General features: G+C 36.2%; 1 protein-coding gene across 6 annotated transcripts in view; it reads right to left on the bottom strand.

The window, feature by feature from the left end:
- CACNA2D3 (calcium voltage-gated channel auxiliary subunit alpha2delta 3) overlaps window positions 1–17463 on the bottom strand; it is a 546863-nt gene that overhangs the window by 299387 nt on the left and 230013 nt on the right. For all 6 annotated transcript variants that reach the window (XR_003993879.1, XM_030502305.1, XM_030502306.1 and 3 more), the window contains one exon: window positions 14782–14841. Coding sequence is in view for 5 of the 6 variants with exons in the window: in XM_030502305.1 (XP_030358165.1) it covers window positions 14782–14841 (60 nt within the window). In the remaining variant the exon portion in view is untranslated. The remainder of the gene's footprint in view (window positions 1–14781; window positions 14842–17463) is intronic.

Below are 17463 nucleotides of genomic sequence, written 5' to 3'. Positions count from 1 at the left end.
AAAACTGAAATACAATATTATTGCAGATTTTTAGACAGTAGTTTGATTCTGCCAAATATTGACAGCCACCAAGTCCAAACAGCAGGTTTTGTTTGGTTTTTTCCCTAAACTTCTGGTTAAGAAATCTCACACTGGCTTAATATGGCTGGTAATGTGAAAGCTGACTTACAAAACAACAAATGAGATTTGTTGGCACAACTTGCCAGAATTATAAGTTTTAACTACAATCCTACTCTCGGTAAAGAAAGTTTAAAATAAAGGCAAATGCAAAGGGTTAGCCATTACGTTATCTGACCATACTGTGTACTTCTACATAGTATTTCTAACACACACTACCAATTTTATACTATTATAATATTCTAGCTATTAAGTTTCCTGTATCTGTCTTTTGAGTATTTAGAAGACAACAGCTGTATCCCTTTTTGAAACACCCACAAAACTCAAAAATCTAAATTAGCTTTTAAAAAAATATTTATTTTCCCCATGTAGTCCACCTATACACACTAGATAACTCATCAGACCCTCCCTGTAACCTTTGGTTAGGACAGGTCGTGTGTCCAAGAGTTATAGTACAGCTAAGTGGCAATTGAATCGCACTATTTATTTGCGTAAGTAAAGAACAAGCAGGAGTTTGAGACATAGAGCAGAATTCAGATGCACTAGCTGCTGTTACAAAGGCACATGCCATCACATGCATGCATGCAAAGTAATCCCTGCTGTAGAGTTTTCCATCTAAATACAAGCAAAGAGATTTATACAGATAGGCAGGAGCCATCAGTAAATAATTAGCTAATACCGATCATGAAGATAAGCAAGACTTTCAGATCATCAACCACCTTATCTGCCATCAATGATTTGGGGGACGGAGAAGAAGAGGATTATTTGTTGAAAAAGGACGATCAAAAAGAAAGAATAAAATGTAATTAAAGTGAAACATTTGAAACAGCCAAATCCCATCTGTAATCACCCGCGAAACCCAGAAACAATGATTGTGCGGATCAGATCTCCAGCAGGGTTGTCTTTTGCCAACTTCACTAAGCTGAAGGAACCGACCATCTGCAGAGATGTGCACAATACCTGCCCTGAATGTGTGAATGATCTTTTGTTGAAGAGGTGGAGGCATGTTTTTAGTTAATGCAAGACAGTTCAACCAGTAAAATGTTACTAAATCAATCGTATATCAGTATACATTCTGGTATCACGGCAGTTACAGTTCAGTGTGTAGGGTAACAATAATGGAAAACAGAACTTGCCATTATGTATCATTAAAGTATAATCAATTACAGGAATCTGTTAGTGCTTTCCTTCAGAGAATCAATCATGAGGAAACACAATCTACTTAAATGTGCAGATAACAAACGGAAATGATTTTTAAAACAAGGTGATTGGGTTGAAAACATTTTTAAAGATAAACTTTAACAGATTTCCTGACCTCATTTTATTAATGCAAAAGTCAAAATAGACAAAAATGCTAGGTTTATATTCCAAGAATGGAATATGAAAGTTCCTATTAAATCTGGGCCTGGAGCATGCATTTTCCAGCCAACACCCAAGATTACATGTGCTGTATTCATCATTATATATTTGTGTTCATATACAATGATGTCACTGTTTATGGCTTTATAAAGTCCAATTCAAAAAACACAGTTTTTATACTGTCTTTCTGGAGTTCACTTACATATAGGCTGAGGTGCAACATTCAACAAATTCAGAAGTTAACGTCAGGGCTCAGCTGGAAACAAGAGCACGAAGGTGTCTGTACACCGAAGTAAGCACACTTTGCACTCAAGGAGCTAGGCAACCATGGTAAAAGCTAGTGAAACCATCAGACATCCTCAGCTCTGCACCAGAGGATTTGTCACCGCAGAAATGCATTATCAGTCAAAAGCAGAGCTGAAATGCAGTCTGAAGAGAAAGGGCAAGACAAGAAGTGAAACCATTTTATACCCTATCAATTTTTTCCTTGAGTCTTTGTCCAGATTTACCTTCATATACCTTCATAAAACATAAACTCATGGTTTACACAAGCACTGTGGGTATGTGTCACCCACATGAGACAAAACTGAATCAGCTGAAACGCTTTGGGCTTGACAATAATCCCACTCCCCAGTTTTGTCTTCTCACACATACAGGGAAAACAGGAAGATGAGGTGAAAACCCGTCTTGGGATAAGATGAAGGGAAGGAACGACTATTGAAACATTAGGGGTGGAAGTAAAAAAGCTCACCAATGGATGGAAAAATAACTACCAAGGCTGAATAGCTTTCACTTCAACCAGTACCAAGTGCTACTGGAAAGTATTATCCTTTGATTAAAGGGAAAGCAAGCAACATGCATAAACCTGTATTAGCAGGATTGCAAGGGTTCCTTCTTTAAAACTGCTCTGTCTCCACCTTGTATCCTTCACTATCTTCTTTCAGTGGAATCTCCTTCACTACCATTCCATTTCTCCAAAAGCCCAGAGGATCACTGGTGCTGCCAGTATGTTGAAAGGTCAAGGATTGGGACATTATTTGGAGGAAATATATAGCAAGATATTTACAAAGAAACCACAAGGAATTAAGAAAAAATAAAAATTCATTTTATTTATATATGGGGATAACTGTGGATGATAGTTGAGCTGCTATTTTATGGAATTCAGTGCAGAACTTGGACCAAAAATGACAAACATTTGGGGATTCAAATATTTTTATAGTACATAGTACACATTCTTATTTTCTGAATTTCAATTAATCTTTAAGAGCTCTCCTATTCTATAACCTGTAATATATCCCAATGAACACAGATCCCATAAAATTGCAGAAAATTGCTATTCTGAGAGATGGAATGCAATAGGGAAGGGCAGCAGTTACTCAAATTGAGTAATATTTCAGAACATCACCATCTTGTATTTCACATCCTTACTACGCCTTTTCATATCACTGACATTTTACAGGTACTTAAAGCTTGGAAATTTGGGTCTTTCTAGGAGACCAATAATCACTTGACCTCTAAAGAGCTATTTCAGTAGCCATTTACCTGTATGGGAATTTCAGTAACAACGGGGACAATTTTCAAAAGGCAACATAAGACCCCTTCACTGAAAGGCGTGCACTTAACTTTGAACATCTCTATCTCCATCATTAATCAGTGACACTAACACAGAGATACTTCATGGGACTATTAATTTCCTAAGAATTTGCAGGAAACAGATGGATCCGCAGCTACTATATCAACATGTTAGAAGACTCGACGCTTGTGTCAGGGAAAGATTTACAGAGATCTGAAGTGGTACATGGTCTTATGAATAAATAGTACATAGCTTGCTATGAAAGATCCTCAGCCAACAGCCAGACACCATGCTGAACGCAGGCAAAAGTGTCCAGGGCAGCAGACTGTGTACGCTGCCAATGGTAAGAGAGCAAAGATGAATTAGGGTAGCAGATCCCCAACTGCCTCCACAGCCCTCTGCTGCTGCTGCCATGGGGGTAGAATTCGAAGTGGGAAAGGGGAAATCGAGCAGGGCACCCTGGTGAGAAGGGAAGTGTGACAGAAGACTTTTGCAGTCTGTGGCAAGGTTTAAATCTGAAATATGAAACAAAATGTAACATTAAATCAAATTATTTTTATTCTAATGTTGCCTTTTTTTTTTTTTTTCAAATGAAGCACAAACAAAACAGTTACTTAATTTTGGCCTCTATGAGTTTTCAGGGAACCTGCCATCAAGTTTTCCAAGCTTTTTCCATAGGCAAGTACATCCTCTATTTTTTGTTTAATCCGTTTATCTATTGCACATTGTTACAATATCTCTGGGCCTGATCTTAGACATGGTCTATGGTTTTCTATCAGGAGTTTGGGGGTGGTTATTTGGTTGGTTGGTTGAGGGTTTACTTGTTTGTTTTGTTGGGTTTTTTAAGCAGGACATCTCCCACAGCATGACCCACAAAACCAGTGATAAAGATGTGCACATACATATACACATAAGGTTGAAATGCAGAATTCAAAAAAAACTATTAAAACAAATACTAAACTACACATGCATATGCATAATTATTTCATATGATTGGTCATGGTCAGAACTGTACTAGCATGAAAAGTACAGCTCAGAAGACTCTACTTCTGATTCTGAAGGTTTTTAACACATTATAGATTTGTCATGTTTCGACATGTTCAAATTTTAAATTAAAAAGACCTGAAAGCCATTCACTGTGGCCCTTGACATGGATCTGTTGTGGTTTGTGCTATTACTCATTATTCACTGGCAAAATAATTGCTTTCATTTTTCCAAATAATTTAAAAAAAAACTAAATTAAAAAGTCACCAGTGGCTACTTTACAAGCAGAAGCTTTCAACTAACTGTTAAACAAATATGCAAGAGTACTTTTATGATAAAAAAAACTCCATAGCTCACTGAATTTAGACAAATCCTGTATATTATGAATCGACCAACCACATGATTGATGAAATGATGCGTGAAAACAGAAGCAGAGGCAAAATAACCTACTTGAACCCAGAGAATTTTCAGACAATAATCATTACCAGCTTTAATTAACTTCAGCACAAAAGTGGGGGCTCCTTCTGTTTCAAGTTAATAAAGCTCAACACACAGACACTACAATTAGAGACAAAGAATAAGTCTAAAGCAAGTTTTATTTTGGGTTGAAATAATGAGCTTGGTATTTTAATTTTGTAGTCAGCAATTGTGTGAGGTTCAGAAACAAAGAAACAGTATATGCAATTGAAATGTTAAGGTTCTAATGTAGCTGGTTTTCGTTCTTTCTTACAAGCCAAAGGCAAGAAAGTCACCTGCCCCCCTCCTCCCCCCCCCCATAAGCAGTATGTACAAAACCCTGGAAATATTTCCACTATCATCATCTAAGATTTACTCACTTTCATACTACACAAGTCAGAAATGTGATCTCATCTAAAGCCATGAAGTGCTTAGTGACTTCTAGCTTGCCTTTCTCATATATATTCATTAAATCTGTACCTATAATACTTTTATTTCCATTTATAATTATTTTTGTGTAGCTAAAATGCTGCTTTCTCGCAAGTGAATAAGGCTACATTACATTCACTCTTTTCAGTAATTTGCTTATTCCCAAATACCAGGTTGAAAGAATATATGACCTTAACCTCATCACCATGCACCTCAAAAAAAAAAAAAAAACAAAAAAAAAACCAAAAAAAACAACAAACCACAAAAAGAAAAAAGATGGTCTGCCATTTATTTCTCTCATTTATAGTTTATTAAACCTAAAGATAATAGGAAAAAGGTGGAAAAAGGCAGAGAATGTCTGTGCTGTAATATCAGATATCACTGCTTATTACTGGCTATCTGCCTAGTAATCATAAATACATAGGGCAATATTCTAAAATCTTTTGCTTCTCAGGTAGGTGTGAGCCAAAAAGAAAAAAAAGTTTAATTTTCTACGAAGAGCAGAAAACAGCAAGCACAGCACAATTCGGTACCAGGATGCATAAATATTCCTGATTACAAACCCTTTCACATAAAGCAAACAGGAAGAGTTTGAAGCTAACAGTGTGTATATCATGCAAAAGGTATCTCTGTCCCAAAAGATAGATATCACATAGACTATGAATGAACTGCTCCAATAAATTATATTATTCCTCAGAGGGGAAAGGAGAGCAATGTTATAAACAGTGACTTCAGAAAAGTGAGAACAATAGGGCATTGAATTTTGCAAGAGTGAATTAAGGATCTTTTTTTCCTGCAGGAGAGCTCAGTACCATTAACCAATGAGCCTTATAAACAAAAACATTAACTCCAGCACTGCCTGCTCCTCTAAGCACCTTAGCTCTCATGCCATCAACATATTAGAAAATAAACGTAGGTACAAAATGCATACAAGTACACACAGAATTAAATAGCTGTTTCAAAGAGATTCTTTAAAACATGCTTTCCACACTGTTCAGAAAGCATGTGATTCTGGGCAAAACATGCATCTTAAACACACACCTATGATGATAGACTGTGCTGTGCAGCTTTCGTGTACTAGTCTTAAAAAATCTGAAAACAACAATCTGTACATCACCTCCTCCTTGTGCTGTCTTATACGTACTGAACATCCACGGACAAAGGAAAGCTAAACCAGACCAGCATTTTTCAAAATGCATCTTGATAGGATCAAAATCTTCAGAACCGTCGCTTGCTTTTGGCATCAATTTAACAAAGGAGAGTCATTTTGTTAGAAACATTCACCGAGATCTTGACAGGCCTAAAGGAGTGTAACAACTAAATCTCACTCTCAGTGTAAAACTGCCCAGCGCTGAGGGTAAGGCTGCTGATAGCCAGGTAAAAGGCACAGGGCTCAGAGTTCAAGGCACTGAGTAGCTGATCTTTTCTCAGGCAGAAAGTTAATAGCTAATTCGAAAGCATTATCAGAAGGTCACAAACTTTCCTTCTTCCTGGGCGGGGTGATCAATAATTTCTGGGCCACAAGTCTCAACAAGCAAGTCAAACAACTCTCCACTATAAAATAATTTTTAATCCCAAATTCCTGTTTGCTATCACCAATACGCCAAACATTAAACATTGGCAACTCTAACTTCATCTTGCATAATAATTTCTCCTTTTCTATGAATCTTTAGCTGCTTTCTTGCTTAGAATTGGAAATTGATAGTCCCATAAACTACAGACATGTTTTTAGACACATCGTCTCTGGCTGCTCTGACAATGATGAGTTTCTCTGAGTTTTATGGTAATCTTGGGGATCATCTGTTTTTCAAACACATTGTGATATTTTTTCTCATCTCCCATGCAGTGTTCCTCCCTCACTCCCTGTGCATATTTGTTTTGCCCAACTTCTCTGAAACCCATTTTTAAATGGCATTTGAATGTTACCTGCTCTTATTTTCTCTCTGAAGTTTTCTTTTATTTTATAATTAAGATTATATTGGGCAACTTCTTATAATTGCCTAACCTGACATAGAACAGGATGGAGGAAAGAGGGGTTTGTCTTTTTATTTAAGTAGCTGAAAATGATTTCTCCCTTTTAACCTCACTGTAAGCAAAGGTAATGGTTTTAGAGAGACTTGCAAAAAGATTACTGTCAGTACTCTTGAAACACAAAGATATTAACACTTTACAGCTTTGCTTTTACAAATTATTTAGTTATTTCTCCATCTCCAGCCTTCTTTTCTGCGCTTCACAGTCTTCTGACACCTAACTTTTTACTGCACTGTTTCTGCTTTCTTCTGCATCCTCCACAGTCCTTTCACAAACGTCAGTTTCCCCTTGCTTCACTTAACTCTTTCTGCCTACTCTTACATCACTGCCCAGACCAGTGGACCTGGCACCAAGAGGAGCTCATCTTCCTAAATGACTGTCTGTTTTGAAATGTCGGGACAGTCACTGACTTCTCAATTATAATTTGTGGCATGCATGGATCAGATGCTATTATAACTGTGTGGACAGGCAATCACATTGGCAGAAGCTATTCTGGTTTGGGCATTTTTGGAAGGAATGCTAGGCATTTTGAAAGAGAAAATTTTTTTGCAGTCTGAAGTTCTTGCAAGCTTACATTCACTCTCAGCCTGATATGACAAATTTCAAACTAATTTTGAGGCTGCAGCATTAAGTACTGTTATTAATTTTCTGCTAAAAGTTCATTTCATAATGTCTCTTTTTTTTTCTTCTTCCCCCCATCCCCTGAAAGTTAATATATCTGTTTTCATTTGACTGGCTCCTTCTGGTATATCATTATCCCTTTATCTAAACAATATGAGCTTATTCTAACTGTCCTATTGGAATAAGTTGAATAATTGCTTTGCAAAAACAATAAAAGAAAGAATTCTGTGTTGCAATCACTATCTTAATGAGAGCTTCTGGTTTACTTTTAAACTTACCCTGTGAATTTATGTGAATATGCAAGAATATCAGTATTTATTTTGTTTAAACATGTCTCTAATTCTTATATATGCTCATGAAGACCATAAAAAAGCAACCTGGAAATACTTAACAGTTTGAGCATGGGAAAGGAAAAACTGTAGAGATGTATTACACGTATGTAAATGCTTTCTGTTCCATCTTATTATTGTTGTTAGACCTGACCAGTGATTCTCCATAGTTTTGGAAAATACATTTCTTTTTTGCAGAATTGTGCCAGAGAGGAAAAGACCTATACTGCAGTTGAAATCCATCCTCTGAATCAAGCAAAACAAACTCAGACCAGGGCCTCTGAGATCCAAAATGACTGTCCCATCCATCAGGCTTTTCTGAGCAAAGTGTCTCACAAGCGTTTCTCTGCTGCAGTTGCTTCACATCATATAAATTATTTAATATTCACTAGAGAAGCAACTTGAGCAGGCTTCTCGTATCCTAACTGAGAGCCTCACCTATCTGATTATGAGTTGTTCTGAAGTGGTGGCTTCCCTTGCTCAGAAAAAACTTCGGGGTATCTCAATGTTTAATCAGAGAATGTGAAATTCTGAAAACACTCATGGGATGAGAAAGCTATTTCCTTCTCATTTCTGGTAGCAACCAAGCATAATGAAGGGACAAATAAATATAAAATGAAAAATATCAGGAAGACAAAATATATCTGCTCGGTCATTCAGTTCTTTGACAACTCCAGGTTTCAGATTTCTGTAATTATTTACAGCAGATATCACTGAAAAATGTCCATATTTGATGGGTAGAACTGAATTTATGGTGTGTTCTTCAGTGTGTTCTTCACATGCTTCAGATAAAAATTGCTATCATGAGAGACAGGCAGCAATAAATCCAGAACTGCCTGGAAACTACTTCTGGTAGTTGTTTAATGAGTCTAACCTGTTAAGGGTACCAAAAGGATGAGTCCTATAACTGCAGTCAGAAGAACCAATCTCCAGAACTCTGGGCCAAACTCTCTCAGAAGTGAAGCATGTTATTTGCAATAGCAAAGTCAGACCATGGCTCCTGATTCCTTTGCTGTTGACCCCACTGTAGATAGAACAGCTATTGAACTAAACAGGCAAAGCATCACTTTCATTTTTGATGGCTCTCTGAGGTAGGACAGAATGGCACCAAAATGACAGACAATTATTTATAGTAGAGAAATTACCAATTTGCTGAAAAATCAGGTCCTGCATCTCTGCTTCTGAGACAGTGAGTTAAACTCTGCATTTCTGTGCCTAGCTATGAAACTCACTCCTTGTCCTCAGAAGCTACAAACACACAGCAAAATAAAATTGTTCTAGTAATTTACATTTGATTTGTTTCTAAGTATTCAGAAAACTAAGTAAGAAGTCTTCTGCAGCTCCTGGCAGCATTTCTATATCATAGCTGTATCTAAATTATGCCTTCAGTTCGATGAACATAACTATACAGAAGAACCTGTTGCAGTATCACAAGTGTTAGAGGGACACAAAGAGGAACCCCTTTACAGCAGGTCCCATGTGAGGCACCCTGGGGAAGAGCTCCAGAGGCAGATCTTACAACTGAATAAACTATAATGTTTCCAGGGTTTGTATCTTCTTCTGTAAGAACTGCACAGGTTGTCAAAAAGTTAACCCTTTAGATTGGTGCTAGTTAATGATCTCTTTCTCTTACCTTACTACAAGCTACAGGTACACTGTCCATATCCCATCCAAATATAACTGAGAGCACTCTGGTCTGCAAAATATTTCAAAGAAAGTCTAAAAAAGAATTTAGGCTGTCAGATCTCATATTAGGTTTCCAGGCTAGGAATTTAGAAAGACTAATTTCTGATTTAGAAAGTAAGCAGCTTGGATAAATAATCCATGAAGCACATCAAACCAGATTCTCAACTGCTGTTTCAAATGCACTTTTCAAAAAGTCATTTCAATCGCTGGTTTGGAGTGCTGGAGTCCAACAGAACTTCCCTTACCATTGTGGATGTTCAGGACCCTGCAAAAGCTGACTTCAGCCTTGTGGTCATTATTCTAATAGCCAGAAAAATATTAATACCGGTAGACAGTAAATCTAGTTATCATGTGCCTCATTCAAAATTAGTAAGCTAATAAATATGCAAACAGACTTTTCTGAAATACTAACATGAAAGTAATGCATGTGTTATAACAGGAGTTTAATAAGATTATGTAGAATAGCTATTCTTAATTACCTTTTGTCCTTGTATTTTCCAGTAACTGGTATCAATGTAATTACTATCTATTTGATTAATTTTTAATTAAATACATAATCATTTAATAATCTATCATTATAAATTTTTGCATAGTATCATTATATTAAATAAACATTTAGGTCAGAATTTTAAAAAAAGGTAGAAGCAATTTAAGTTACACTTTTATGTGTGTATTTAAGCTCTGTATCTAGCTGTGGAATTTCAAAATTAGTAGAAGTCAGGCAGCATCCCTTGAAATCCAGTAATATTAACAGTTGCAGGATTAGACCCAGAAGTTGTGGAGCTTAGAAACCAGACTAATTCTGTTCCCCAGCCCTCTTTTGCTATTTATGTTTTCTCCTAAACCTTTGAAGTCTCACCTTTTGCAAACTTTAAAGAAATCATTAAATATGTATAAAAAAGTATGTTGTTCACTTGTGTAAACCACCGGGAAAAAAATCTTTATCTATCTGCTGAGTTACAAGAATTTTTTTCTGTACCAACAGTATTTACTCTAAGGATGAGATCTTTCAAGGACATGAAATGCAATTAGAGAGTTAACTGCCAGCAAAATCTGGCAGATAGGTACCTAACTGTGGTATCGTTTTTGAAAACCTTTTTCTTAAGACTCAGCCATATAGATAAAAAAAAAATTATTAACGAAAAACAGCCTTATACTATGATTCCTTTTTTATCCCACTAAATTAACTTTAGAAGTATTCTTAACAGAAAGTAACCCTTTCCTAAAAATTGATTGATTAATCCTCGTCTAGTCTTCTGACATAAAGCTGAAATACGGTCAAGATATGGCGCTTGAACCTCTCCAATTTTACATAGAAAGTGAAGCTACAACAATCCAAAAAGAAAACATCTAGCAATTCAGGTGACACCAACTGTGCACTAGCTTTGATTCTATTAAAAAGAAATAACCTTGCTTTTTTATTATCACATCACATACATGCAGAGAAAACTCAGCTGGAATGTAAGGCGCGTGAACTAATGAACTTAATTAACACGCAGAAAATAAAAGAACTACCCTTCCAATGTGTGTGTATAATGAAACCATTCAGCAAATGAACCAGTACCTATAATGAAATTTTTTATTAATTCCTCCTGTCATTTGGGTCAGAAGTATGAAAACTGGGTAGGAACGAAGTAGTACAGATCTTTATTGATCCTAAAATTCACTATATATCTCTTAAGTTTGTAAGAAACAAAGTGAAAGTTACTTTTAGTGCTCCACTGAGAACTCCAGCATCAGTTTTGCTGCTGAGCGTCCACCTCCTGAGATTATTGAAAACCAGAAATAATAGAACACCATGACAGAGATCTTACTCCACCACCTTGTTTCTGTGAACAAGGCGGTTCACAGCTTAGGAAACACATATCCAAGCACAAAGGAAATAAACCATCAGGAGGCCAAATTTCAGTTAACAACAATTATAAATAATGTGATTTTTTTCTTTTTTTTTTTTTTTTTTTTAATAGATTGCCTCCTAACAGAAGGTGTTACCCTCTTTTTTATCTTTTCCCAAAAAAATTTTCTCTGGCAAAAAATTAAGTCCACAAAACTAAAAGATGGCTGTAGAATCACTTCAAAACCTATAACACCCAATACTCTTGCTGGGTCTTTGCTCGGCAGTTGGCTCCTATATTGTTGGTTGTTTTGTTTTTTTCCATCATGTTAAAGCCACAGAATCAGGAGGAATTACTTTATTTTAAAGAGGGAAGCACAGAGACAATGTCTCCCATAAAGCAAGATGAGTGATTGTTTAAGCCTATGGAAATATTGTAACTAGGCAACTTTTTGTAGCAATACAAATGGTAATGTATTTGAGGATATAAGATAAACTACTGGGCCTACAAGGATGCTGGGGAGGGAGTCTTCATTAGGGACTGTAGTGGTAGGACAAGGGGTAATGGCTTCAAACTTAAACAGGGGAAGTTTAGGTTAGATATGAGGAAGAAGTTCTTTACAGCGAGGGTGGTGAGGCACTGGAATGGGTTGCCCAAGGAAGTTGTGAATGCTCCATCCCTGGCAGTGTTCAAGACCAGGTTGGATAGAGCCTCGGGCCACATGGTTTAGTGCTAGGTGTCCCTGCCCATGACACGGGGGTTGGAACTAAATGATTTTAAGGTCCTTTCCAACTCTAACTATTCTATGATCCTATGATTAAATTCCACTTAGCAACAACTCGAAAAGAGTCTTTAAAAACACAGAATAACTTGAAACCATACCCACCAGGTGAGAAAACCCTGGCTTGAGTTAAAGGTTCAAATATAAGTAACATTTAGAAGGTTATTTTCTCATAACTTGCTAAAACCACAGCTCTTGGTTCACATCCCTAACACGAAAAAAAAGTTCCCAAAGCCCAAATACTGCAGGGTAAATCTATAAAGTCAGCTCTCACCAATTCTTAGTTTAGCCATTACTCAAACATGCAATATATAATGCTGATGAGTTAAACCTCATATCACCCATTATGATTTATTTCTTTCAATTCACTGGGAATTTTATTTATGTTTATAACTACAAGGTGTTTGCTGGTGGTGCCAATAGATTCAGTCTAGGGATAGACAGCTGAATGCTTAGACCATTATACAGCATTAGAGTTATTGATTAGAATGCCTATAGAATAACTAAGGACAAAACTAATAATGTTACTAAGAAAAATGCCCAGAAGGGATCAGGTCTAGCCTAACCAAATAATAGTTTCAGCATTGCAGAGAATACCAGCAGTCTAAAAGATGAACTTTTCCCGTTATTATTGTCTTTAAGCTGGTGTTTTTCACAGTCAATAAAAATATTAATATAGTTTTATTTCTCCTTTCTATCATTTTTATGTACCGGCACAATATTATCTATACTGTCCTCAAGACATAAAAAGTGAGGTTGGACCAATAAAAAGCACAAAAGCACTTTCTTTGTGTGCTTTCTCAATTTCCAGAATATCTGAGCACAAAGAGCGCAGACGCATGCTGCATCACATGTCACTAATTCAAAGCATTTAATCCTGGCTTCCACATATCGGCAAAGGCAATACAAATGCCAAAAAATTCCTCTTTGATAGCAGAATTATATACACTGTATATTACATAAGCCTTCTGTCCCCCTCCACTTGAATGTACACTATCAAATCTTTCTGGCCATTATTTTATATTGAGCAGATGGTATTATGAGATTTTTGATAAAGAACAACAATCACCCAGCAAGGGTTGCAAAGGGGTCGCTGAAACCAAGATTAACAATTGATTAGCTTTAATGGACTGTGACAGTAATAAACAACAGAGCTCTACACAAAGATTTGATTGCCCTGTTAATGCTGCTGACACAAATGGCTCTTAACCGGCTTCCTGAAAGTGTTAATATCTTCAAAGCCTCAGTAAATGAAGGACTTCGTCAAAGTGAGAACTATCCTGCAGTGAAGAAGCACTTATTGTAGACCTCTGAAAAATCTTCCGTAAAGCATGTTTCTGATTTATTCAGACAATAGATCTTATTTCTCTAAGGCTTAAAGTTCAAAAAAATAAAATGCAGCATACCTCTGCAAGGCTGAAATGTACTAGAACTCTCAAGCATTTGAATACAGAAGCCAGCATTCACTGAATACAACAATAATTTGAATTATCACCTTCAGTGCACTCATTTCGTCATTACGCCAACACAAGCTGATAGATCTCATTATCTCGGAGCCTTCAAAACTTTTTTCTTTTTTTTTCCTATCCCTAGCTCTTAAAAGTTCAGTCTATTTTTTTGTTTCTGCACAGAAATCAGTAATTTGCATCATATTTTCATTAAAAGAAAATGTTTTGTGATTACTGGAAGTAACCATGGTAAAATCTGAAAATAGAGATCTGTGTATTTCTTACATACATCTGTGGGAAAAAGTCTACAGAAAGTGTCTCTGTTTCCTCAAAGTTTAAATAGACATAGGGTAATTATTCACAGAAGGTTTTAAAATTAAATCTAGATAGAGACAAAGTAAACAAAACTTCACCTAACATGGCATTCAAGAAACCAAGGATAAAGAAATTCATTACAGGTAAGAAGGTATTTATTCATTTAAGTACTGAGTAACACTTCTAGTTGAACTTTCCATTTTAGGTAAAGATTACTTGGTTTCTAAATTAACTTTTCCTTTTTTTTTTTTTTTTTAATTGTGTCTTACTTAAGTAAAGGTTTTTCTTTTAAACATTTTTTTTAACTGTGAACTGCCATAGTGCTTCTCCCTCCCACGTTGTTTCTAAAGGCAACATTTTGAGACAATAATGGTATGACTCTAAGGGCTTCTAGGTAAGAAGGAAAACTGGTGTCTGCTCTAGACATGGATTCAAATACAAACCATTTGCACAAATCAAGGTCATACTAATCTCATCTCTGTGGGTCCCACCCCATCTGCAAATTCAACTCTCTATAGAACAATTACTTGCCAGTACACTGCAACAATGAAACATGCTGCTAATCACTGTGTTTAAAAATCTTGACCTAAGCAGACATGCAGGGAATTTAAATGAAATCTCTAAAAATCCACCCGCTTGGTCTCCCAACATACAAACACTAAATACATAACCTGTCAAAATACTGAGCCAGTCTTCATTAATTCCATTTTCTGTAATCAGCATCCTTCTATTACTCACATGCTTGGCTTTCTACAGCAATTCTTCAAGCAATCTATAGTATATAATGATGATAAATACTTAACAAACTATTAATTACCTGTAAATCAGCATCAAACTCATGTTTCAGGTAAGCATCTTCTGCAGCTTCAACAAGACGCTGAAAAATACAAAAAAAAAAAAAAGTGTATTTTTGAAATAATGGATAACATCTTTAAATTCAAGTGTTCCTTCCAGTATAGAAAAAAAGAGATTATTTGGGAATTGTGTAATTCATTGTCACCACATGATATCTGCTATGATACTTCATAGAACAGAAATAAATGATCCAGATAAACCATACCAAAACAAAAACCACACACACAAAAAACCCCCAACAAACCACCAAGTTTTTTAAACCCTCAGCATCCACGACTGGTGGTACAAAACTCTCAAACCAGTTCATCTACTAATAAAGAAAAAAGAGTAATTTTTTTTTTTTCCTACTAGTGCTCAGCACCCTACAGCTCTTATTCTGATACTGATTTTTGAAAGAACACAAAATGAAGCTGTTTTCACACTGGACCTTTTTTTGCACATAGAAGCTCTTTTCAAATCTTTCTTAAAATTAAAATACGACATATTTCCTTATAAGCCCTGGATTGCAAGCCACTGAAATAAAGAGAAATTTCTAAATAATTCTAACACATCAAATATAAAAGATTAGAAAAATAGAGACTAGGTTTGCGCAGCAGATTTGAAGTGTTGTACACACTAACTTCACATGGTGCATAATCACAAGAAGATTTTTTTCTGCAATTACAGAAGTAATATTTACTGAATGACAGCATTTCAGTGGTACTTTTTTCCTCCTAATAATATCCAGAAGTCCCTGTAGTAGTTATTGTTCCTTACTGCTATCATCTAAAGGAAAAAAAATAAAGGGGGGGTTGCACTAAAACACAGCTACTTGAAAAACTTAATTCTTTATAGGGTTTTGCTGCAGACATTGTCTGTGAAAAGACATTATATCCTTTCTAAGGTTTTATTCAGGATTCTTTATAGTTCTGAATATTTTAACTATGCATGTAATGCCTTCTAGTTTTTATTTAGTCTACCTGAATATACATATTTGCACGACCCCAAATTAACCGAATAATAACCTGCCAGAATACTCAATATATTATTTTTATTTTCTTTGATCTACAAGACACTGGTATATTTTCAAATATTTTGTATTATGAAGCAAGTGAGCTACAGGCTCCCGTTAATGATACATGGAGTGGGCAGCATGCACATTTGCTTCACTTTTCACAACTGTATGCACTTTCATCAAGACTTTGGATATAAATCAAAACGGAATCTGAATTCATATTGATTGCTATACAATTTGAACAATAATGGAAACTGAACCAAGAAAAATATTTCTGGTTGCCAATTCAGAATAAATGGTTCAACAAAAACCTGAAAGTTTAATGTAGAGCCTCACTGGTTACAAGGAGGATTTGTGTTCACTGAGGTCTGCAAAGCAGCAGCATGTCAGAGCCTTCCCTTCCACACCTCCATCTCACCACACGGCTTACCCACAGGTGAGTACAAGCCTCAGTAAACCCTCAGGCCTCTGCTGGGCTTGTGCACCTTCCCTGCAGACCCAAGTGGGAAGGTTTTTCACACCTTTTTCATTAGTGCAGAGTTACAGATCCCAAAGATTTGATTAAAAACTGGAAACACTACTGATGCCAAGGTTGATAGAGAAGAGTGAGAGAGTGCAGATGAAGTCCACCTTCCTAGAGCCCCATGCTGTGTGCACATCCCTGTCAGCTGACTGTGTCCACCTTTAAAAGTCTTGCCCCATGCAAACCCAGCTGGTTGCAGCAAACCTTTTTGACCTAAACTAGAGCTGAACTGAAATGGTTCCAGTGCTGGGCAAATCAGAACTGAACTGAAAAATGTAACAGTTCACTTTCCCACATATACGGGCGAGAGAACCCAAGGGCTCATGATGCATCACAGCATCATGTAGGAGGGGAAGCCATGGAAAAATATTTCAAATGAAACAGTGAAGTTCTGTGGAATTGTTCCTTCTGTTCCTGTACTGTATGAAAAGTAGTAAAAACAGACCTTGCAGTTGGAAAGGGTATCAAATATTAATCTGACCCACAAATTTTTTGCATTTCTAATTTAAAAATGGAAGTAACACAAATTAACTATTCTGAGGGGGAACCTTGCAGCAGCTGAAACAGATTCTTAAACATTTGACTGGTCTCAGAAGTCCTTCTTTAGAACATTAGTGACCCACTAAAGTATTTTACAAATCTAGCCCTCATTTTTCAAGTATGAAAAAGGCATTTTATGAAATAACTAATACAATGCATTTCTTCAGGTGTGTACTTCTTTATATTAAAACCACAGTTGCATTACTAGTCTGTGCACACCTAATATAAAAGATCATGACTCTGATGAGTTTGAGAGGAAAAAAACGTGAAAGCAGGGTCAAAAAAATTCTTCATATAGAAATATAGGGAAAAAAAGAAACATGGTTTGGTTTTTCTTTTTTTTCTTTTCTTTTTGTTGGAGTTGTTGGGTTTGGAGTTTTTTTGGTTGGTGGTTTTTTTTTTTTCCTGTGCTGGAATATTTACTCACCCACCAGAAGAAAAATTATTATAGTATTTCATGAGATACCAGTGCCTAGATATTAGGACCTGACAGGCTAGAAAAACAATTCATGGCTTCTTATATAGTTTGTATTGATCCCAATGTGTTTCAATTACAATTTTGCCCCAGCTAAACAAACTTAAACCAG

The sequence above is a fragment of the Strigops habroptila genome, chromosome 11 (genome assembly GCF_004027225.2).
Source record: "Strigops habroptila isolate Jane chromosome 11, bStrHab1.2.pri, whole genome shotgun sequence".
Taxonomy (NCBI): domain Eukaryota; kingdom Metazoa; phylum Chordata; class Aves; order Psittaciformes; family Psittacidae; genus Strigops; species Strigops habroptila.
The sequence above is the reverse complement of the archived record's forward strand: the minus strand, read 5'-3'. Positions and strand labels throughout refer to the sequence as shown.